Genomic DNA, 25,693 nt, shown 5'->3' with positions numbered 1-25,693 from the left:
GAGGGATTTGATGGTAAGAGTTGGGATCAGAGGGATCCTTGCCAGGTTTTGGGATGAGAACCACGACTGCATCTCTCCACAAGGGAGGGAAACAGCCGGACACCCAAATAAAGTTAAAGATGTCTAAAAGGAGGAGGAGACAGACCTGAAAAAGATGAGCTAGCAGCTGATAAGAAATACTGTCTGGGCCCGGTGCACAGTCCTTGCACTTCTGAAGGGCCTGTTGCAGTTCAGACACAGAAAAGGGTAGATTGTACTTTTCAGAGTTATCTAAGAAAAGTCACAGCCAGAAGATTCCTGAACAGATTTCAAGTGCTGGAAATCTGGAGAGTAGTGCGAAGAGGAGGAGTTGTGAGCAATGGTGGATGTCAAGGAATTAGAAACATCTCGTGCCTCTGTGAGAACAGAATCTCCAACATGCAGATGGCCAATCGAGCCAGCCTGAAACCTTCCCTTTATCTTCCTCATACCCGCCCACACCGCTTGGGAAGTGGTGCGGGAGGACAGTGAGGTCACCAACCTCTGCCACGCATGTTTTCTTGCCTGTTTAAAAATATTATGAGCATGAGCTCTACTACTTTTAAAACTTATCACATTTTCAGGAGTGGGTTAGCTGGGCCTTCTTCCGAGCGTGCTAGGGACACCCTACACTCCTCTGGAAACCAAGGAACACATGGATGGATTTTACAATGCCTACGTGCAGAAATTGTCTCTGAGGTGATTTCATTTCAAACTGAGATGAAGAGCTTAGCAGGATGCAATGTGGGATCATTGCCAAGGTCTTTTACCTCGAAGTTAAAACTAGAACTTCGGAGGAGACAGGTGGAGCAGAGGGTATGAAAGGAAGGCCAATCTGCCTTAGATTTCACCTGCCTTTATAACGATTATCGTCCCACTCCAGACTAGTTAAAAATTGTGAAATGATAGGAAAGTGATCGCTGCCGCACAGGTCGTCATGTACAGCCCACTTCAAATCTAATAACAGTGATGGGCTGACCACTGATAAATCAGCTGCTGACACTGTGCTATTGTATGGACGGCGAAAGGTGTTAAAACTGTGGTTCAAAAGGCAGAGATTACTTTTCATAAAGAATAATCCTAACAACTCACCTCTGGTGTCAGTCGAGACCTTGGCCCACAACTGGTGGTGCCCATTAACTTCCCCCAAAAGAAGGACGGGAGTGAATGGTGGGAGCGAATGAGAAGAGCAGTACCACCTGAAGGGACATCAGTCTGTGAGTCCTGACGTAAAACTACAAAGCCTTTGAAGGAAAAAGAGGTGGAAGATAGGAGAAGAGTCTCCAGAAGTGCTCTAATAGCAGAAACGATACAGTTTTCCCATCCTTCATCAAGATGACTATCTGCACAGCTGTAACCCCCTGGGATGCCAGTTCTGAGTTGATGTCAAGCTCCGACATCCGGTCAAGGTCAGGGCAACAAATGACCCCCCCGCTTCCTTTGAAGTGTTGAGGTCAGCAGTTACCTTTATGGATCAAACAACAAACTGTTTCCCGTCTCATTGGACAAGGCTTTAGACACTTTCGGATTTGTGCACTCAACGAGAAACTGTCCAGAGCGCAGACGTTTTACAGCAGATAAGTTCATGGATATATTTTTAAAACCTTTCGCTATTGCGAAAGGGGAGAGGGACAAGAGAGGCCACGTCAAATCCGCACCTTCCACAACAAGAAAACGGGGCCAGGCCTCAACATTCTCACACAAACTCTCACCTCATCTTCGCTATCTGAAGATTCCTCCTCTCTGGTGCGTTTTCATAGGTTCGTTTTTTGTGTGTGCCATGATATAAAGTATTTAGTTCTTCCTTATACTCCCCACCCACCACCGAGTCCAACAAGGGGATGTGACCGAGCAGTACCACTTAGGGCATTTCCAGCTAGGTCGCATCAGGGATACACAAAGAATATACTCTGGCCTTCATAGAATGAAGAAAGCTAGGGCAATACACAACCAGCCACTTGGTTGGTGTGGGCCGCACCTACCTCCCGTGTAGGAGAAGTCTGGGCCAAAGAAATGTATTGGGATGATGGGCACCAACCGAACAAGGACCTCATCCTCCCCTGATGTGGGTTGCCCTGCACGGCAAATGCTGGGGGCCTAAGGGAGGCCATAGAGAAAAACTGTCAAAAGAGAGGCATGATGAGAAAAAGAAGGCAGGAGAGAGAGACCAGTAAAGACAGAAGACAGGAAAGATAAAGCTGAAGTGTAACAGGGAAATGTTAGTTTAGAAAAAGAGTATAGATGAAAGGACCAGGTAAGGAAGAAAAATGAAAAGCACCAGAGAAAGGGGTGGGTCAGCTTAGTCATCCAGCCAGCGAGACTGTTTTTTCTCCCATCACTCCAACACAAGAAACTGGGCCTATGGGGGCAGCTTGACAGAGAAGATGGAGCAGCCCTTGGCATGATGGGCTGAAGATGCCTAAGTATAATTGAAGTTCAAATTATGTGCAAAATACTACCTAAATCCATATTTGTATTAGTAGGCAAACAAAATGTTACTGACCCTTTTGATGTTTTCCATTGAAGTTTGTTGATTGCTTTACATGGAAAGGGACCTAACAAAATAAGACAAAACTATTAAAACTAATATATATTCAGATATTAAAATTATATAAAAGAGAAGCAAATCACTTATAATTCATTATTATTCTGTCCCTTAACTCTTATTTGAACTCTCCCTCAATTTCAAAATTATAATGTTGTACCCCACCCCCTATAAAATGCCACTCAGTCTATTTTAAAACATTCTGTTACAAGTTATTTTATTACTTTAGGAGCACTTATAAATGATTAAAAATTCATATAATTGTACTCAAATACAAGTACAAGAGGAAGATGACAAAAAGTTAGTTCTGACTTAAAAAGTTTTGTCATCCCAGCAAGGTCAGGACAACAAACAAAAGTTCAGCGAAAAAAAATTATGAAGAAATATTTTTAAAACCCTGAGCTACTGCAAAAGGGGAGAGTGGTGAGAGTGGCTGGGCTGACTGCCCTCTATTACAAGAAAATGGAACCAAACTCTCTTGACAGATTTAAATACACTCTCTCTCAATTCGTCCTCCCTACTGCATTTCCCCAACTTTGGATTGCTTTGTTGCCATTTTATAAAGATTTACAATTAATTTTTTTCTCCTGCCCACCCACTGCCCAGAGTTCAACAAAAGGATGCAACCAAGTAGTACACCTAGGGTATTTATAGTAGGGTCACACTAGGGCTACTGAAGAAATATACTCTGGGGCCGAAGTTTCATCCCACAGGCATTTTCTGCGTTGCTAAGCCTTTAACCTCCCGAGAGCTGGCCGGTTGCCAGGTGAGCGCCATGTAGGAGCTTTGTCACCCATTTCACTGCAGCACAGCTCTTGGGCTGTTGACATTTGCATACGCGGCCTTGACACTCCAACCCTGGGGGAACACCTAGGAAAATCCACATGCCCACATGCGCAAACCAACAGCATGGGTTTTCCCCAAGAATCAATACTGCCATATAAAAAGCCGAACTGGACAAATATACTAGCCTGATTTATGTGGAAACAACTAATGAATTGTACAACATGTATAAGAAGCAGCAGCAGTGTGTACTGCCCTTCAAAACATTTCTGTAAAGGTACTTCCTACTTTTTATTATTCATGCAGATATGCATTCATTTACAGGTAGATTAGCCGGCTAGAGAGGCCGAAACTTGACACATGACTCGACCTTTGCTGCACATTAAGGCTGGGCTGAACTCTGACGACCCCTAAGTGGCCTAGCAGCACAACGACACTTCAACCCTTGGCCTTCACAGATGTAGACCAGATGATTCAGGGCTCAGCTTTCAAGCTAAGCTAGGGCACTGTGTGATCAGCCAACTGATTAGTGTGGGCAGAAGAGAAAGGGGTGGGCTAACTTAGTTATCCAGCTGGAAGTTCACCTCTAACAGAAAATGAGCAGTTTAGGGCACCACCAAAGTGCTCAGCCTATCTCTCTAGAATGTGTTGCCTTTTAGTTAAAAGTTTTGTCTCATTAGCACTGAGGATAGGGGAAGATCCAGATTATTATAGATCACAGAAAGCCTTGAGAACATTGTAGAACTTTCCTGCTGATCCAGGTATTGCACATCTTTAAAAACCTCATGTACTTTGCTGTACTTGCTTAAGTACATTTCCTTTTTGTATGGTCATGTAGGGTCATTCTGGTGTGCATGAAAAGGAAATTTCTCTAACAGTAGGGCCTGGTACTCTACATCACTCTTACCAAATCTATCTTAAGGATGGCATGTGGCTGGTTCAAGGCATTCCAGAACAAATGAATGGACTGCATCTCTGAAGGACTTTCACTCCTCCTCAATGCTGGACCAGGGTATGCCCTGCACTTTCCTGTTCAGAGAAAACAAAAACTCTTCTCTATTTCTGCTGATCTGCAATTTGGAGACATCAGGCCTTGTATTCTTCTGTCCCAGAGGTCTTCGCATCTCAGGATGCAACGTTTGAGTTGGATATGATGAGCCTATGGTCAGTCCACAAAGCTTTGGTCACATGCACCTCTTACTGATTCTTCCTCCTGGTGATGCATGGTCAATGAAATGCCAATGTATTCATGATGTCCTGTTGCAAAAGGGAAGGTGGTGCTTTAATATGTTGTGCCCTGTCTTGAGGCAAAAGATTATTATCTGATCTGACCTGGACAGGTGATGTTAGCTGTCTGGTGGTTTGGGTGGTCTGTGCAAAAGCCTTGATGATGGTCTTCATCTCCACTAGGCTGACATTTTTCTCCTGCCTTGCTTCAGCTCCTAAATTTGCAATTCTGTCATTCTTCTCCTTTCTTCAATACCTCAGTGTGAGGATATCCACTGCAGTATGGTTTTTAGGCAATTGGTATTTAAATTTGTGGTTGCAAAAGGTAAACAAAGAAATTTTCTGTCTTTCTTAAGGGTCACATATTTGATTACTGTGACCCCATGGGATCACAATTCCATCTGTACCTCTAACTCAGACACTCCAAAAAGGTTACCCAATCAGAATGTGGCTGGATGTTCTACCTGGCAAATAAAGCCTGACCCATATGGGGTCCACTAACACAGGCCCTTAACCAGACTTGGGTGCAGTGGTGCAGACATTATCAATGCTTTATACTTGAGCTTCCATTAAGAACATTTGGGACATACTGGGATACCACATCCAGGCCAACCACCCATAGCTAGTAGCAGACATGGTTCCTGAGCAAGAAAGTTGTAAATGATCTACCCAACGGTGCTGACGATGACAAAGAGTCATTTCTGATGCTGTTAGACTAGTCAGCTGCATTTGATACTGTGGATCATTCTATACTTTTACACAGACTTCAGCAGTCTTTTGGCATTATGTTGCTTTGTCCTGGCTTGAATTCTATCTCATGGACCAAACCTAGACTGTGTGTGAATGGTGTTTACTCAGATGTTTTTGTCCTGAGATATGGTGTTCCGCAGAGATCTGTATTGGGTCCAATACTTTTTGTGCTATATACCTCCCCTCTGTCTGATGTTATATCACACCATGCCATATCACATGTTATGCTGATGATACACAGATTTATCAGCTCACAGGAATGTACAGATGTAAAGCCCTGGATGCTCCAAAACAGACTGCAACTGAACGATGATAAGACTGATCTGCTACTTGTCCAAAGAATTTTCTAAATCATCCTTTTCTCCCTCGGTCTCTGCCTCTAAATGGCTCATCTATTCCTTTCTCCACCTCTGTCAGCAGCTTGGGTGTCATTCTCGATCAGCGTTTATCTTTTCATCAGTATATTTCTCACGTCTGCAAAAATGCCTACCTTGAACTACATAGGATCAGTACCATTCATCATTATGATGATGATGATGATGATGATGATGTGGGGTTTTATAATGCGCAAATTCCATATCATAGAGATACGCTCAATGCGCCGGGGTGCTCAGCAGCATGAAGAATTACAGGAACAGGGCCATAGCCCCAAAGACAAACTATCCACAGAGTCTGTAAGTCCAGGAGGCTCACTGGTGCCCGAGCTTGGTGTGAACACTTGCACTAAGTCTGAACGGGAATTATCAAGGCTACATGCTCGAACTATCCTCCCACCACGTACTCCACACACAGTTTTCTTCTTAAGTAGTCCAAGTTCTCTGCAATATGACAGCAAGGTAATATCCAATACAGTCACATTTTCGGCAAGGTCTTTTAACACCAAAGCAGAGTAGTGTAATTGACTCATTCACAAAAGATGAAAATGATCAGATTGCAGTGTATAGACAAAGCACAATCTCAGTTTGCCCAACCACTCAATACTGTCGCTGTCCCACAGGAAAATACTGTTGTTAAACACTACTCAGGGAGAAGCCCTGACACTACCATCGCTCACAATACAAGTACAGTCTCATAGTCCCAAAGGAAAGCCTCTGAACATCAGAGCAGGGAAAACCTCTAATTCTCCTGTGCCACTGTCAATGAGTAGAGTAAAGCCAGTATCAACTTCAAGTACCAGTTTTCACCAAAATTCATAAAAGTACTCCAATAAAATTCACATCAGCAGTTGCAGAAAACCAAAAGGAAAGTTCATACCAAAATTTATACAGTACCAAACGATCTGATGGCTGAAAAGAATGTAAATTGTGAGAGACAATCTGCTGCTTCCAAGCGCATGAACACCACTCACAAACACAGGTCCACAAATCAGAAAATGGAAAAACGCAATGCTCAGCAGTACTGGAAAAGTTACAATTGTTTGTGGGCACAGGTAATCCAGATGATGCCCAGATCTAAAATATGGCAAGATGGCGCGGATGTTAGAGTTGAAATAAAATGCTCCAGATAAATGATAGAAGTCATGAAGACACAGCAACCAATCAAGAAAGGTAGATAATGATATCACAGAGTCACTGAGCACTGGTACACAAAATCTGACGCAGATAAACGGGCAAAAACGAATTGTGCCGAAGAGCTGACACAAGTACGGTAGTTAAAAGAAGGGACATCACTCTCACCATCTCACCATCATTATCTCACCACTGATGCAAATAAAACTATAATCTATGCCTTTGTCCTATCAAGGATGGACTATTGTAATTCTCTTTTAGCTAGATTTCTTAAGTATCTTTTGGAGAGACTTCAAAGGATCCAGAATAAAGCTACTCACCTCATCTGTAGACCACCGAGATATAAACATATTTCCCCTATCGTTAGCTCTCTTCACTAGCTTTCAATTGAAGACTGCATAGCCTACAAACTTTCCACTTTAATTTTTACTCTGGTGTTTCTAGCACAGGTCCTTGGTCCCTTTCCAAACCCACTCCCATCTATACATCTGCTTGACCTCTTCGTTCATCTTCCGACACCTAGCTTCTGCGAGTCCCACTGACTAAGACAAAGACGTATAGACAGAGGTCTTTCTCCTACCAGGCCCCATCAACTTGGAAAGGATTACCCATCAACCTTCGTCACTCTGGTTCTCTTACCACCTTTAAGTCCAAACTTAAGACACATTTCTTCAGAATTACTTCACTGTGACCCTGATCCTGAGTAAGCATGACATATGTCTGTATTTACTTTGTGTATAAGTAGCATCTGTAGTAGGAGTGAGCATGTCTGTTATATGCTAATATGGGTGCACAGTTGTTTATGATCTAGTAAGCGATTTGAGCAAAGATTTTTGGAAAGGTGCTATATAAATCCTCATTATTATTATTAAGAGTGTCTGGCCATATCTCAAGCAATGCTAGTGACACATGTACAGTCCAGCTGAGAAAAATGGCACTTAATGTGTGATAGCCAGACATGTTTTTGACAGTAAATGTGGACTTTTTGATTTGAGGGTAAGTTGTCTGACTGCATATACCTCAGAATGGAGTTCATTCGTAAATGACATTTTTCGTATACTTCCTAGTCGAATGATGAACTTCAAATATGTTACAATGTTATACTTGCTGTGATTCATGTTATTTTCTATATGGCCTTTAAATTTTTGTGAGCAGTATACCAATAGCTACAAAATGGTGTAACAATAAAATTTAAAGAAAAATTAAGGCAAATCCAATCATAAAATAGGGGAAAAAAATAAAACGAAGTAAAAAATCTTACCATATGGTGTAACAGATGCCTTCATGGTAAAACTGAACATACTCCAAGTAATGTAACTTCCATCTGCATGTGAGCTAATGAATTCATCTCCACTACGATGCCAGGCCAAAGATTCCAGTTGCTGCACATCAAGAATCCTCATGAATATGTTTTATGCAACAAAGGAAATTACTACAGTTGTCCCCTGCTTTATCACTGTTCATTTATTGCGGCTTCACTGTATCATGGCTTTTCTTTTAAAGATATCTAATTCTGTGTAGCGCAGTCTTTTCTATATAGCAGGATTTTGCAGTATATAGGTATAGGTTTCCTTGCCTGTTTAAAAATATAACAAGCCTGAGCTCTACTGCTTTTAAGACATCAGATTAAAAGGAGTGAGGTGGCAGAAGGCAAAGCGTTGGGCCTTCTTTCGAGTGTGCTGGTCCACCCTACACTTCTCTGCAAACCACAAGATACATGGTCAGCTATTACAATGCCTCTGCGCAGGAATTGTCTACAAAGCAACTTCCTTTTAAAACTGAGGCATAGAGCTTAGCAGGATGTAACATGGGATCATTGGGAGTCCAATTAAGGGATGCAACTGAGCGGTACAACTTCTGGTTATTCCAGCAGGTTTACAGCAGGAATAAAGAAGAGTTTTTCAGATATAGAAGACCAGATTGACCCCAGCCGCAGTCTATTAGGAAAGCTAGGACAATACACAACCAGCTAGTCTGAGCCAAAGATATGTGCTACTACGATGGGTCAAAACACATCGGGGACCTCAACCTCCAGAATTCCATCCTCTTCTGACATGGGTCACAGCAAATTTCCATTGCGGAAAGGATGCCACAGAGAAAAAGAGACTTGAAAAAGAAGGCATGGTTGAAAATGAAGACAGGAGAATGACCAGTAACATAGAAGATAGGAAAGATAAAACATGAGAAAAAGGGGGAGAGTTTGTTGGAGAAAAAGATTACATGCGAAAGGGCCAATAAGGGAGAAAAATAATTTTAGGAGAAAAAAAGAGAGAGGCTGGGTGTTCAACCCCCGCATGAGAAGCCAGCCCTATGGTGGTGAAAGGGCTCGTAAAAAAGAAAATAGAACAGTGGAAGAATAAATAGTGGCCCAGCTCAGAGGAAGGCTGGGTGTTAACCTCCTGACACAGGTCTATCCATGTCATCTCTGCTTGAAAAGAAATAAAAGTGGATTGAAATTTTATTGCTGCTGCTACTGCTGCAGCTGAGAAGGAAGTGGAGCCAGTTAATGGAAGAGCCATCCACTACATGATGGCAGGCATCAGTGTACAATATGACAAAATTGGTGTGTATGTGCTGAATGCCTGCTTCTTCCTTTTGCACTTAACATTGTTTTAAAAAGACTATGCAACCCATCACAGTTTGCACAATGCAAACTTAAAGAACAATCAGCTGAACTATGGCCAGTCCCATAGCAGTGAAAGATGTGAGCTTGGGACTTACAAGAGCTAGCCATAACACGAACAGTTGAAGCAGCACAATGGACACGGTATGAAGAGCAACTTTTACCCACAGATAACCAACTTGGATGAATTTGGGTATTTTGGGCAGCAAACAGTACAAAAAAATCATTAGTTTTCCTCTCCTTGCTAAGGGTCATCGACCTATAAGAAATCCTGCGATTCACAGATACACATCTGGGTTTTGTGACTGCAGTACCAGCAGCAACCCCTGTGGTGTCTCAAAGGCCTCATGTGCCCCACACTGGATCAGATATTATCCAGTGCACAGGCACTTGATGGACATAAATCTTTTAAATATATTACTGAATCCTCTTTCTATTACAAACAGTGAGAGTACCATAAGTGGCCACTTTACCTTCATACCCTCAACAAGAAACTGGAGCCAGGGTCCCACAACAGATGCAGTAACATTGTTACAGACCTTATCTTTGTTCTCTGAAGACAGCACACTCTCTTTAATGTTTGACTGATCTGGGAAAAACTGAAGAGTGTGCTGTCTCCAGAGAACAAAGACAGTCTCCAATGATGTCACTGAATCTGTTCTTTGGTTGATACAGTTTATGCATCTAAGGGAGGTCTCTTCTCATTCTTCCTGCTCTCCTAAACACCATGGAGTCCAAGAAAAGAATGTGGGGGGGGGGGAAGAATTGGTGTTTTAAGCGGTGTCAGCAACTGAGGCTATATTACGGCAAGGCAGCCAGCCCTGTAAACAGATGCCACGTGCAGAGAAAGAATAGCGTGCCCGAGACGAGAAATGAACTCTGGGCAGCCAACCTTCACTGTACTGGTGACAGGCGCTAACCGTTGCGCCACCGGACAGCTCCAAGAAAAGGATGTAGTCCAGTGGTACCATAGAGGTATTTCCGGCAGAACCACATCAGGCCTACAGGAGGAATATACTACTGGTCCGTTGAAGTATAAACCAGAATGACCCACTTCACAGCCTTAACTACTGCATGACTGGTCAAATGATTGGTGTTATCTATAAAAGCCTAACATCTAGGAGAAATCTGGGCAAAAGAGGCATGTTGGTATAACAGGCCACAACCAATCAGGGACTCAACCTCCACGATCCCATCTTCCTCCAAGACAGGTTGCCTTGCAGAGCAAACACAGGGGAATAAAGGATGTCACAGAGAAGAGAAACACTAGAAACAAAGGCATGATGAGAAAGAAGGACAGGAGAAAGATTGTAAGAAGAAAATCAGAAAGATAAAAGAGCAGGATAGGAGGGGATGAGTTTAATGGAAAAGAATATAGATGAAAGGACAGAAAGAGTGGGGTAAAAGAAAAGTGAAAGAAAAAGTGTTGGACCAACTCAGTCTACCCACAAGAGAAAAGCTGGATGTTCACCCTCAGCATGGGCCCATGGAGGAAAGTGTTAATGTTAAAGAGGTTTAAAAATGTAAACAGTAATAAAACAGGAAACTTTTCAATGGAAAATTTACACTAAAAGGAAAGGTATTGTTGAGTGAATGAAACAGTAGTTATTGCCACTTTCTTTTGCACTTTAAAACCATCTGCAGATGAATAATCATGGTAATCTGCTAGGATAATCTGGAAAAATTGTTTTCCTTGTGGTCATGGGAGGGAAATCTCCGTTCAGAAGTTATCAAGGGATGAAGAAGAATCAGTGGAAAGTGTTGCAAGGGTAGAATAGTACAGGAATGTGGTGAAAAATGTAAGCATGGCTAGAGTTTCTTAGAATGCTTAAAGTATTAACTCTTTGACTGCCAGACACTACCAAGAACATGTACATGCCTGTGCCAGGGAATGTTGATGATTTTTCGGTCATTATTTTTTAAAACAATCTGGAGCTCTGTAGATGCATGAAAAGCATATTAAACCCACACAATTCATAGGCAGAAGGTATTTTTCTAATAAGTAAGACCAATAAAAACAAAAAAATAAGGTTCTTTGGATTCTTATTTTATGCAAATGTATTTTTTATAGAAAAAACAACTAACTGCACAAACAATATCACACACAGTCAAGTACTCAGAGTAATTCTTGACTTCAAAACTGAAGTTACTTTTATGGATTTTATTCAGAAAGTGAAAAACACAGCCTAGATAAAATTCAGGATTTAATGTTTGTTGAAAACCTCAACTCATTTCTCACAAAAATATTCCATCTTCACTAACATGTGTTACCTGCCATGAGAAATATGAGGTTCATCTTAACAGTTCATGTAGTTTATTCACACAAGTCACAAGCACCGTCATTTCAAAAACAAACCCAACATTCATACACAAAAGCTTGTTCTCCACATTTGCTGCTCTGAATGCCCTTGGCCTCATGTAGTGAGTTCTTTTTACCACTTGATTGTTCAGCACTTGTACAGTTTGCCATGACTGTGCGGTCAGAAAACTCTAGAGAGGGATCACTCTACTTCCAGCCCAATGAAATGCCAGCCAAACCAAGCATGGGAACAGAGGTGGTGCTATAAATAATGAAAATCCCATATCGACTGACAGTTACACAGCCATCACTTTGGTTTCTCTTTTACAAATAGAACATGCCACAAACTGAATATTCGGTCAGTGGGCATGCTAACATATTGGAAGCAGCAAAAGGGTTAAAATCCATAGATAGCTGAAGATAGTGTGAGAGAAAGTTATTCTACACTCTGGACTGACAAAATGCAGTAAACTCCAAGGCTGGGCACCATTTGATTATCCCAGCACAGAAAAACCCACGCCAACAGGAACAGTAAAAATTGCAACAGGTGAACATTACTTATGCAATTTTCACATTATCGAGTCTGGTATACAGTCACAAAGGATAAATGAATCTCAAGATGTCTTATGCTTAGCGCATTAAATTCTTCTCACCAAATTCCTTGATATTTATTCTTAAATAAGCATCATGCAAATGCTGCAGGCTTTCAGTCCACAAGAAATGCCTACCCAATCAGGCTAACAAAGCCGACAAAAATGAAAGTGTTACCACTTTAAAAATTGAAAAAATCAAAGGCTGGGAAGTTTTTTGGATCACAGAGTGGAGGGATTCTTTTCCAAATAACTTTTGTTCTGTCATCTAGTTTTTGTTCCAGTGAAAGGAAGAAATCACTAAAGAAATAAAGGTAATAATAACTATTACCTGTGTTGCATTATAGGTTTTTTCAGTGTTGCATTCTCTGTTGTTCCACATTACAATAAGACCTCTGTTGTAACCAATGAGGAACTGAAGAAAAAAGAACAAAAACCAAGAGTCCAGATGGAAATGCAGAACTGTAGAGTCTCATAAGCATGTTAAGTTCAGGAACAAAAAAGTGGATTCTAAAAAACAAATTTACCAGTCCAAAATTAAAATACCAGCAATACAACTTATTAGGTTAAATGTATTAAATATTGATAAATAATGGTAAATAACTGTGTTAAATTACATTGTTTATATAAATCCATATTGCTATAAGGAAGTAAACATAGCTCAATCAAAATGTAATGTACTAATCTGGTATAGCATTTTCACCCCTATTCTATCAGCAGAAACTCCTGGAAAACTAACACCACTGGAAATATTCACTCTTTATCAGTTTCTTGCTAATCCGTAGATCAAACATGGCTATTTTACTATGCATGTTCCAATTAACAGCAAAGTGATAAGTCAATTATCAGCAATTATGTTTAGAATGACCATTGTAAATCTTGAAAAATTTGCATACTGCATGTTCAAAGTTACAAGGGTTTGCCAGACTGGCCAATGAGGGAATTCCATCAAGGTCGTGACCTATGGCAACATCAAATCAGCATTTAGTAGGTTTCTTACTGCAGAGCTCTAGTTGGAAGTTTTTAAGCCTATATGCGTGGCTTGGTTTGTAGCATTCTTTCACTGTGGGCGTCTTCGATCAGCTTTGCAATTTCAAATTCCTTAATATGGAGAAAGATCCAATTAAATTAAAAAGAAGTTCTTAGCCACTTTCATGGTTTCCTGCTCTTGCCAATGTAATCATTTTAGGTATTGAGTAAGGGGAGGGGGGGGGGGATTGGTGTTTTACGCCGTGTCAGCAACTGAGGCTATATTACGGCAAGCAGCCAGCCCTGTAAACAGATGCCACATGCAGAGAAAGAACAGCGTGCCCGAGACGAGAAATGAACTCTGAGCAGCCAACCTTCACTGTATTGGTGACAGGCGCTAACCGTTGCACCACCGGGCCGCTAGGTATTGAGTAGAGGAAGAAAAGCAAACCGATGAAAGCAAAGCATGACTTAATCTGTTTAATGCGTGAAAGAGTCCTGAATGGTCTGGATGTGTCTGACTCTTCCACCGTTAGCTGTGGGCTGGCACAGAGAACATTTGCTACTATCAACACCTTTCTTCCCAAGTGAAGAGAACATTTGTCGACTGCTACTATCAATACCTTTCTTCCCGAGTGAGGAGCACTAGACAGAAGGGGTGAAGCATCACTCATTTCAACGAAGCATGCACAGCAACTTATCCATGAGCAGCCTATTTATTGATTAGCACTAATATATGCCTAATTTAATAATTATATTTGCACAATATATTTTATATACTTAAATGATATGGGTACAGGCTTGTCTAATGCCAGGAAAATTCTCCCTTTTTGTGTGTGTGTGTGGTCATTTGTCAAAACTGTAATGAAAAGTATTTCTTGTTTATAATTCTCTCTCTCTATATATATATACACAGTCAAATCTTGCTACTTGCCACCACCTACTCTCGCTACTATGCCACTATTGTGTGATTGTTAAAAGGCACAAGTTGTGAAATTCTGTGCAGTGCTCGATTATTATACTGTATGGTAGTGTGGGACATCGCAGTTAGGTGAGATGGAACATAGCAAGCACACAGGGAGGGTGGAGCCTGGCGATGAGGGGTGGTCGCTGGCAGGGTGACAGCCCTGTGACAGAGGTAGAGCGGGAGGGGGTCGACTAGCGACAGGATGCAGGTGCGCGGATGTGGTTGGGAGGGATGGAGGATGAAGAGGTGAGGGGGAGAATGAGAGGAGACAGCTAGCGCCAGCCGACGATTCTTGATAGCTTTGGACTGACGGGTAACTTGAAAAATAAAGCCGTTTTTACAAACCCTCGTTGTTATGCCACTCTCGCTACTATGCCACTTTTGCTCGGTCATGGTAGGTGGCATAGTAGCGAGATGTGACTGTTTAGGATCTGGCAAGTACAGCATAGTGAAATATAAAGGCAATAGGCAAACCATCACTCGGCACATTTCTGTTTCTCCAACGATTCATTCCTGTACTAAAGAAATATTAATAGTGCAATAGCTTAATGGATATTTATTATTAATACATTTATTAATATATGTCTTCTTTGCACCGCCCAATGTTATTTTGGAATCAATGCCTGACGCTGCAGCATCTTTTGCATTAGTTTTCAAAGCCTGGCAAAGAAGTTTGAGTGGACACTGTAGGCAGCTTTGCTTGTTGCCGTGACGCTTGTGTGCTGTCACTTTTATACCCACGATGTAACGTTAGGATCTAGCTGATTAAACACATGCCATTTGTGTGAAAATCTCAATACGAAATGTCAGCTACATATACTGTTGCATTGCTGTTGCGTTTGCTGTCAGCATGAAGTTCTCTCTTCAAATGCATACAACATAATCACAATTTTTGGTTCTCAAGTTTTTAGGCATTTACCATCTGGAAAGCAGATCATTTTAACTTGTTTTCCTGCCTTTTTAAAATTTACTGACACGGCAAGTTACAGCACAGCAATGATCTGTTACACCTTTTCTCTTTACGGTCATGTAAAAGCAGCTGAATGGCTTACCCAAACTTCTGCTTTAACCCACAATACCCCGTACTGCGAATGCGCTGAATGATTGACAAAATACCCTCATTACAGACAACCAAACTGACTTACTTTCTAAAACTGAAAGAATTTATATATTATAAATCCGGGTAAAAGTATATAAAAACTGTTTTTTATACTTTTTCTGGATTAGCTGGATGTACTGCAATTGCTTCTACTGCCCCTGGACACACTTTAAAGTCATCTGGAACACTGAAAGAAAAGTAAAAACAAGTATACATATAAGAGTGGTTATGAAATTTTTTTAATATTTTAATTTCTGGGTAATTTTATGCTAAATACTGAAAATATTTGTGTTTAATGCCGTGCCAGCAACTAGGGCTATATCAGGTCAACAAAAATAATCTTAACTTTAAAAGTTTTGGGACAAAACCTCTCAAGTGTTATAACAATAATATTCTTTAAAAAAGTTAACACAAGAAGTAAACAATATGTAAAGGAGTGGGTAAAGAGTGAAAAGGAGTGGTGAAGCCCAAAAAGGGCACCAACAAACCGAAAGTAAAAAGAAAACAATTATCAGGATATACAATTTCTTAAATTGATAGTAAAGTCCTATCCTCCTAAAAAATATAAAGACTAATGCCAATGGGATGGACCTAACCTGTGCCACGCAAGTTTTCTTGCCTGTTTAAAAATATTATGAGCATGAGCTCTTCTTCATTTAAAACATCACATTTTCAGGAGTGGGTTGCCGGAAGACAAGGCACTGGGCCTTCTGAGCATGCTGGGACACCCTACACTCCTCTGTAAACCAAGGTACACATGAATGATACAATGCCTTCGAGCAGGAATCGTCTCTGAGGCAATTTCATTTTAAATTGAGGTGAAGAGCTTAGCAGGATGCAATGTGGGATCATTGCCAAGGTCTTTTACTTTGAAATTGAAAGTAGAACTTCGGAGGAGGCAGGTGGAGCAGAGGGTCTGAAAGGCAGGCAAATCTGCCTTAGTCAGATTCCACCCGCCGTTATAAAGATTATCATCCCACTCCAGACTAGTTAAAAATTGTAAAATGATAGGAAAGTGATCGCTGCTGCACAGGTCGTCACATACAGCCCAGTTCAAATCTAATAACAGTGCTGGGCTGACCACTGATAAATCAGCTGCTGACACTGTGCTACTGTACGGACGGCAAAAGGTGTTAGAACCGTCGTTCAAAAGGCAGAGATCACTTTCCATAAAAAATTATCTCAACAACTCTCCTCTCGTGGTAAGTCGAAGTCCCGCCCCCTAAGGGGTGGTGCCCATTAACGTCCCCCAAAAGAAGGAAGTTGGGTCAAAAGGCCCACAATGTCCTGTCGGGATATCTGAGCAGGAGGAAGATAGACACAGCATATAGCGATAGTCTTGTTCAGGGTAACCCGGGGAGCAACAGCTTGAACAATAGTGGAAAGTGGTATCTGGCTAAACAAAAGGTGGGAGCGAATGAGAAGAGCAGTACCACCTGAAGGGACGTCAATCTGAGTCCTCACGAAACACTTGAAAGCCTTTCAAAGAAACAGAGGTGGAAGGTAGGAGAAGTCTTCTGCAGTGCTATAATATCAAGAGAGAAATGAGATGCTAGGCGTCGGAGTTCTTCAAAGTTGGCTCGGATCCCTTGACAGTTCCACTGGAGGACTGAGGACATAAATTATTTGTGAGGCGCTCTTCGTCTTTTCCTCAGAGTGCATCACAAAAACATAAGGAGAAGATAGCAGGGGATGGAAGGAATGGAGAAGGCGACACTAAACGTCGCTCATCTGCATCCATGCCATGCTTGCCAAGAAAAGCAAAGCAATTTGAAACAGGGGTTTTTTGAAACATTTGTGAGTTTTTTCTGGTGTTTTTGGTTTTGTTTTTGTGTTCTTGTCTGTCTGTGGTGTGGTATTCTTGTTCCTTGGTGATTTTGTGTAGCGTGCTTCCTGGCGTGCAGTGTTTCTGACTGGTGAGGAGGGGTGCTTGGACTGTGATGTTTGTGTGGCTTGAGATGCTTGTGTGGTTTGAGATTTTTGTGATGACTGGGTGCCACCAAAGCTTGTAGGAGGAGGAGGCATAGCTTTAAAAACTAGGCCCTCAGAAGAGACCCATATCATGCCCGTCTCGATAAACACAGAGGTGGAAGGTCGTTTTGTGACAGCTGCCGAGTAGGAAATGGAGTTTGAAGTAGAAGGTGCTCCTGAGGAGCCACCCACTATGAGACAGCGAGCATCGGCTTATGAGACGCCAACTTCCGCGTAGACGCTGAATGGCTGCCTCTTCTTTCCATTTCGGGCAGCCTTTAGAAAAAGTGACACGACACCTGTCACAGTTTGCACACTTGGCACTTTCAGAACAATCAGCTGTCGCATGGCCTGTACCGCTGCAGCAAAAGCAGTGGGCTAGGGACTTGCAGACTTGCCCCATGACCATAATGCTGGCAGCGCAACGGTTAAGGTATAAAAATAGAAAAACTTTAACCCGCAAATATCCAACCTCAATGAAGTCAGGTATTTTGGGCAAACAGAAAGTTAAGAACAGAGTATTTGTAAGAATAGATTTCCTGACCTTTTTTAGAATGAGCCTCTGAACTGCTGTGATCCTCTGGGGTGCCAATTCTCATTTGATGTCAACTTCGGACATCCCAGCAAGGTCAGGGCAACAAATGACCCCTCTTGAAGAGTTGAGGGATCGATGTGGAGTTACCTTTATGAGACGGTCAACAAACTGTTTCCCATTGCATCGGCGCAGGGCCTCAGACGCTTTCTGATTTGCGCAATGGACAAGAAATTGTCCAGAGCGCAGATGTCTAACAGCAGAAAAACTTGTGGATATTTTTCTGTTGCTATTGCAAAAGGTGAGAGGGACGAGAGCGGCCAGGCCGGCTCTGCGCCCTCCACCACTAGAAAACAGGGCCAGGCCCCTTCAACATTCTCTCTCGTGCATTCTCACTGTCCAAGGATTCATCTTCTCTGATGCACGAGAAGCCAGGCCCACAGGGGCTCAAGGTAAAAAAAACACTGGTCGTAAAAAAACTGTAATTAAATTATTTGTTACTTTATATATTTTTTATTATTTTCCAATTACATCACAGGTAAATTTAATAACAGGAAACAAAACATCACTAGGGGATCAAACCAGATAATGTGGACACCTTCAGGTTAGGAAACCATTGCTCTAACCACTAGAATATTCTTTTCTTGCTTTTGCTCTTATTTAAAAGCTCACAAATCAATTTTCATAAGAAACTAATGACACCATAATGATTTGTTAAATAGCCAGAAACTTTGAGCTTAATTTCATGTTTGACTAAAATTAGCCTTGTAGAATACAGAATAAAGAGTTATAAAACAGTAAAAATAACATAGAAATGTTCTTAATAATGAAGAACATACTTTTGCATGACAACATCTTGGTAGATGATCTGGTCCAATAGGGTAAAAGATATGAGGTCAAGAATGTAAATGTTGCCCCCTTCAGTACCAAGAAGCAAAGTCCGACTTCCAGGTGTCAAACAACATGTTGAGATAGTCTTCATCTTGCTGAAAAGCAAAATTTGTACAGATGTGTAACATCAGCAGTGTTGTGACAATGTGCAGTTGTTTTGATGTTTTAGCTTATATTTATACATAACTTTAAATAAAATATATAAAAAATTTAAATCTTGCCATAAATACTCCACCATGCTCACACCATGAAAACTCACTAGCAGCACAAATATTGCAATTGCTTCAAAATGGTTTAACTGTTTAATGGTTTAACTGTTTCACTCCCAGTAATTTGAAGCAATGGTATTGACTTTGGTGTCCAGACACTAAATCCCCAGACACTTCATCCCCAACGCTTCATCCTTAAAATGAAATTTTAACTATAAAATTTATGAAGCCACCAAAAAATTTAATTGAAATTCAAATAATTTATTTCATATAAACATCACAATAAGTTTTACAATTAAAATACTTTAACTAATGTTGTAGATGTTCAAATGATGTTGAAGTTAATAGCATGATTTAAATATTATTAATGTATTTCAATATTTATTTTAACTGTAAAACTTATTGTGATGTTTATATGAAGATAATTATTTGAATTTCAATTAAATTTTTCGCTGGCTTCTCAGACTGAGAATGGGTGTGACAGCCCCTTTCACTTTCTGCTAGTAAGGCAGTAACTGTAGTCTGTTTCATTGAAATGTTTCAATGTTAGTAAATGCATCAGGTGAAGTAGATGGCTTCGGCTGAAGTGCCTGATGGGTTGGATTGAAACAGATGTCTCTTTGAGACATGGTTTTTGATCAGAAAGGACACTTTACACTTTTAATCTATTCTTCCCTCCTGCCCAGAACTGACAACCACAATTAAAAGTCAATCAACATGCACAAGAAATGTTCAAGACAAGTGCAATGAATTATAAGAACAACTTAAAAACTAACCATATGCCACGGGGCATAACCATCATCAAAAATTGAAAACACTATGTTTGTCAATGTAATTGGGTAACCTCCATGTTCACATATATTATGCAAAGAAAAAGACATTGATAAAACAAAAATACTTACTTATTTTCCATTAGGAACTCCCTGACTTCCTCAAGAACGGAGTTACCACCATGAAGATTGATTTCCCATAGATGCACTGAGTTGTCACTACATACAGATACCAATCGACCCTAGAAAACAAACAACAGGTGGGTGTTCATTGACCCAAAGCTGTATAAAAACAAAATTCAGCCTTATATTGTTTATCAATATTAAATTACTATGGGTGATCACAAGGGTTCCAAATGAAAATCACTTAGTGAATCATATTGTAACATGGTAAAAATATACTGCAAAATTTTTTGTTGAACTCTTCTTAGACGTGGAGGTTAACGTTAGCCGTTCCTGCACACAAACACCTGGCGTGCAATGGATGGGTTTAACCGTTGCATTTAAAAAATTTTTTGTTACACGTTTACAGAGCTTTATTTAGTTAAAAAAAAAAAAATTGATTACGATAGCTTGGGCATTTCTGAACCCAGTTAATTCCCTTTCAAAGGAAGGGAAGTCTGTTCGAACGAAAATATCATTAATTTCCCAGAGTACCCGTTCTTTTCCACTAGAAAAATGACGAGACAATATACGAGAAGTGTGTGACTTGTTCCTTGGATTTTCAGAATTCTGCTATCATTTGTGAATTTCTATGGACAAGAACAATGTGTGTGCATTTCTTCTTGGTTTTCAAACATCACACTCTGGTTCCCATAAGTCTAACTTCTTGTTAGATGACATAACCTGTGTAAACACGTGCTTGAAAAACTTCACTTCATATACCCAATTCTGTATGGATTACAATAAAAATGAGTTCTCAAGCAAGTTTCCAGTAGATTTTTCCTTTTCTCCACATTTTGATCTATCATTATCAGTTTGAATTAGTCTTCTACCTCCTTTAGTTATTTTATAATAATTTTTTGGAAAAGGGAAAAATCATATGTCCCAGTGGGTCAAACTGCCTCTAGCCTAGAGGTCGTAAAAGAGTTAATTCTAAGACACACAGGCTTTGACCTCCCAAATAACTTTAAAATTATTATTTTATTTCAAACTCTCTTTTTGCAAATCCCATACTTTCATTAATGGTACTTTAATAAACAGTGTTTGAAAATGTGACAAAAAGAGAATGCATTCTTACACAGTACATCATCAAACACAACAGCCACAATGGTAATCAATTTTCACAGTACAGTACTGATGATGGTTGGTTGGTTGTGTTTTATGCAGTGCCAGCAACTAAAACTATATCTCAGCAACACAAATTAATCTTATTTTAACAAGTTTAGGGCAAATCGCTCAAATGATATAATCACAAAATCTTAATCACTAAAAGCCAACACAAGAAGAAAGAACAACAGAAAAAAGTGAGTAAAGTGTAAAAAAGAGGGTTGTAGCCAATTGTCCCCCCTGTAGGACCCCAGGGTATGCTTGCCTAGTGAGCATTATAAGAATAGGGTCCCTGCCATCCAGCCAGGCATATTGTAAGAGGCGACACCTCACCTTGAGGCAAAGTAGGTTGTGGTAGGCTTAACAACCCCACCATGTAAAAAAAAAGCCTCTTACAGAAACCAACATCAGAGTATTCGTCACAGATGGCGAAGGTAATGAAACACACCAGGAGACTGGACGAACGACAGCCAAACCTGAAAGGGAGTTGGCACACTGACAGTGGATTTACTTAAGCCGAAGCAAAAGTTGAGGGTGGGGTGCTGGAATGTCCAGACCTTGTACCAGACTAGCAGGATACTCCAACTAGTCAAGGAGTTCGACAACTACAACTTGGACATCCTGGGAGTCAATGAGGATGGACCGGCACGGGAAAGAGGAGATTAGCGTGAGGACATACCATCTTGTTCTCAGGAAGATCAGACGGTCAGCACTCTGAAGGAGTAGCATTACTCCTCAACAGGAAAACTGAAAAGACAACGCTGGAATGGAAGCCTTATGGACCCAGACTTTTGAGAGCAAGATTCCATTCAAAGTACACCAAGCTGACAGTGCTAGCTTGCTATGCACCAACAGAAGACTCCGAGGCAGAAGACAAGGATGCTTTTTACGATCAGCTCCAGGCAGCCTCGGAGAGCGTTCAAGTCCACTATGTATTACTCATCATTGGCGATCTCAATGCCAAGGTGGGAAGTGACAACACCTGCAGGGAGCATGTCATGGGCAAGCATGGAATTGGAACCATCAATGACAACAGAGAGAGACTGGCAGACTTTTGTAAAGAAAACAACGTACTGATTGGAGGCACACTCCTCCAACACAAAGAAATCCACAAGGCAATGTGGACATCACCAGATGGGATCACAAAGAACCAGATAGACCATGTCATCATCGACCGAAGATGGAGGAGCTCACTTCAAGATGTCAGAGCCTACAGGAGGAGCAGATGTCACCAGTGACCACACTCTTGTGATAGCCGCAGTTTCTCTGAAGCTACATTGATCGCGAGAAAAACAGGCACGTCAGCAAAGAGTGGACTTCAGCAAACTGAAGGATCCAGCCACCAAATGAGCGGAACATGAAAAACGGACTCTAACACCGCTAATGACATAGGGTAGTGCTGAATCGCCATCTTCTCTACCGAAGAGCCTTAGAAGGAAATGCACTATATAAAAAAGCTTCATCATTAATATGCTTGATAACTCATGTCAACTGTTTTTCTCATGCTACATAAATGAAAAGCAAACAGAAGATATTTTATGTCTCACCTCTTCAGGTAGGAAGAAAAGGCTGACCACTGCAACATCCGACTTGTGAAATCCAGAAAATTTTACACCAGGTGCACCATATCTGACCATTAAGTCAAGTGTAACGTTGCAAATTGGTGTTATTTTGAAAATAAACCTTAGTACAGGTAGTCCTCGGGTTACGACGGTCTCGAGTTACGTCGTTTCGTGGTTACGACACTCATTCCCACTTACAGCGACAGTGATAACAAAGCAACGTTGGTTGGAAGACCAAAGTCAACGCCCTATCCCTGTGAGTTTTATGGTTATTCAGGAGAAGGCTAGGCGACTGTTTTAGGCGTTGAAAAGAGAAAAGGGGGAAGGAAGTGAAAGTGAAGAATTTGTGGCGAGTAGGGGTTGGTTTATGAGGTTTAAGGATCGTGCCCATTTCCATAACATTAAAGTGCAAGGTGAAGCTGCTAGTGCTGATGAGAAAGCAGCAACTGAGTTTCCTAATGCATTGGCTAAGATAATTGAGGAGGGTGCTTACTGTGCTCAACAAGTGTTCAACGTGGATGAGACAGGCTTGTTTTGGAAAAATCTGCCTAACTTAACACTGTTTATTACTGTTACAGCACTTACAGTACAGTATTTCATTATTAAACGTACTGTACTACAAAATTTTACTGCACTTATGTTTATTGATAATTATGTTGGGTACTGTGTTAGGATAGGTGTTTGGATAGGCTAAGTGTTTGCAGTACTGTACTGTTATTATGGTACAGTACTGTATGAACGTATGATCCGACTTACGTTGAAATTCGGTTTACGACGCCGCGTTGAGAACGGATCCCCGTCATAAGTCGAGGACTACCTGTACTTTAAATTAGTTTAAACCTAAGATTTCAAACTTAAACTGCAAATGGATTGGTTAATGTTTTCTGCAGTCATCACAATCACATTCATCCAAAGTCTGCCTTCTACATGTCAAGTAGGTAGCCTTTCACATTCACTGTAAAATCCTAATGCAAATGTCTGCTGGGACACATAGGTGGTATTTTCCCTCTCCTAGGAATCTAGTCCAGCTAAAAGATGAGCTACATTGTAGAAATACATGATCGTCTAATTGAAAGGATAAACTAGAAAACTGTGAAATTTTTGGATTCAATATTCACTTGTTGAAACTTCAGTCTGCAAAAGCATCTGCACATCAGTATAGTGTGCTAAATACTGTGTTTTTCACAGATGCAAATTAGGCCTAACATGAATAGTGGGAAGTTTTTATTCAAAACCTTTTTGATCAATCACGTCTTGTGTATATACAGCAACCATGCACTGAGTTAATGCTTGAGTAGAGTATTTAAATAATTTTGTTTTGAGGCCATTACGGTTTGGAAAGCCATAAACAATCAAGTTTGAAAACGCAAAGCTATAAATAAATCAAATGTTGACAATTAAAATATAGGGCAATCAGGGTAAAATAAAGACAAAGTAAAGTTTACACAATAATGGACACCCTCAACCTTAAGGAAAAAAATCACAAATGAACACTTATATTTTGCTATTAGAGAATACATGTATTTGTACATGTTGCAAGTACAATACTGTTAATAGAGTATGCTGTAATATGTGACACTCAGTGTGAGTGAACCTCAGGGATGAGACACCATGCACACAGCAAACATCCTTCATTCTTTTTGAACTGACTTATTTTGCTGTAAATAGCTAGTTTAAGACTCTTATGACATGTACTGATCAAGTGCAGACACTCCATCAAGCCTGAAAACACCTAGGTAGCCCCATTAAGGCTGAACATGGTGTTGGCCAAGATACTGACTTTAATCTTCACTTTCCACAATTTTGTCTGGCCCCCATCACATCCAACATACTTCCAGAAAACTGTTATAAATTTAGAAATGCTTGGGGATGCTCAAATAACTCAGCTGTGCTTACCTGCTACTTGAAAGATACCCCCTCAGATAAAAGCCACTTTCATCATGCATCCAGTCTCACCATTCTCATCAATTATATCTTGACAACAAGCAACTCGACTGCTTAACTCCACTGGCTGAGCCTCATTCTGTTACTAGTACCACAGAAGCCTGCATTAGCGGCATCAAAGATTGGATGATAACTCAATGATAATTAAACAAAAGCCCTCCTATGCCCAAGAAGAACTTAATCTTCACTTGTTTGTTCACCAAATCATATCAAAGTGAGCAAAGCCAACATCACCTTTGCAGTATGAATCTGGGATTTGTTGTTGCTGCAGACATCACTCTTTATAAACAAGTATAGCTGTCTGTCTGCCTCTAATGAGCTACACAAGATCAGTCCCATCCATTACATTCTTTGTATGCACACTACCAACACTCTTGTCTGTGCATTTGTTCTTGGCTTAATTATTGCAACTCCTTGTTTGCAAGCTGCATACCTTCTATATATACTATAGAAAATATAGAACTCCACTGCGCATCTGATGCTTAGAGATATAGGAAGCAGGACTATGTCACTCCTCTCCTGCTACCCATCTGCTCTTGCATCCAGTACAAACTGTGCTGTTTAAATTTCTTTGCTGGCTCTTATCTTGACTATTTCTTGGACCTTCTCTTTCCCATGTCCCAGCCAGACAACTGCACTCTTCATCTGATGACAGTCTCCTGACTATTACTGTCACCAGAACAAAAATATATCACTTTAATAAAAGCAAGATACATATAGCTCAAACACTTGTAAGGAGCACGCTCATAGCACTTATGAACAAGAATGAGACATGGATAACACAGGAGGGGCAGAAGAACAAACAAATAACGTGAACGATGGAAGGATAAACAACAGAACTGATGATAAACAAAAAACAAATCCAGAAAATGCAAAAGGGAATCAAGTAACAAAGACTGAGAGTATCATGATTTTGTGAAGAAAGACAACTAGGGAAGTAGCAATAAGCAGAAAAGGGGAAGAGGGCTAAATTTATCTATTTGTGTTTAATGCCATGCCAGCAACTAGGGCTATATCATGGTAACAAAAGGTAATCTAAGCATAACAAATTTATGGAAAAAACCTCCTGAGTGATATAATCATAACATTCGTTAAAAGGTCAACACACGAAATAAACAATATGTAAAAGAGTAGGTCAAGTGTAAAAAGGAGTGGTGAAGCCACCAA

At 40.6% G+C, this 25,693-nt stretch overlaps 1 protein-coding gene across 4 annotated transcripts in view; it reads right to left on the bottom strand.

The window, feature by feature from the left end:
• Nucleotides 1-25,693, bottom strand: part of LOC112559703 (lethal(2) giant larvae protein homolog 1-like) — a 103,707-nt gene that overhangs the window by 65,941 nt on the left and 12,073 nt on the right. For 3 of the 4 annotated variants that reach the window (XM_025231068.1, XM_025231041.1, XM_025231050.1), the window contains exons 3-9: nt 22,568-22,649; nt 19,884-19,993; nt 18,721-18,867; nt 15,493-15,565; nt 12,675-12,758; nt 8,093-8,213; nt 2,522-2,573 (exon numbers count right to left, since the gene is read on the bottom strand). In XM_025231068.1, the coding sequence (XP_025086853.1) occupies nt 2,522-2,573; nt 8,093-8,213; nt 12,675-12,758; nt 15,493-15,565; nt 18,721-18,867; nt 19,884-19,993; nt 22,568-22,649 (669 nt within the window). The remainder of the gene's footprint in view (nt 1-2,521; nt 2,574-8,092; nt 8,214-12,674; nt 12,759-15,492; nt 15,566-18,720; nt 18,868-19,883; nt 19,994-22,567; nt 22,650-25,693) is intronic. The other variant, XM_025231059.1, reaches the window with a different exon arrangement.

Source organism: Pomacea canaliculata, linkage group LG1 (genome assembly GCF_003073045.1).
Source record: "Pomacea canaliculata isolate SZHN2017 linkage group LG1, ASM307304v1, whole genome shotgun sequence".
NCBI classification, from domain to species: Eukaryota; Metazoa; Mollusca; class Gastropoda; order Architaenioglossa; family Ampullariidae; genus Pomacea; species Pomacea canaliculata.
The sequence above is the reverse complement of the archived record's forward strand: the minus strand, read 5'-3'. Positions and strand labels throughout refer to the sequence as shown.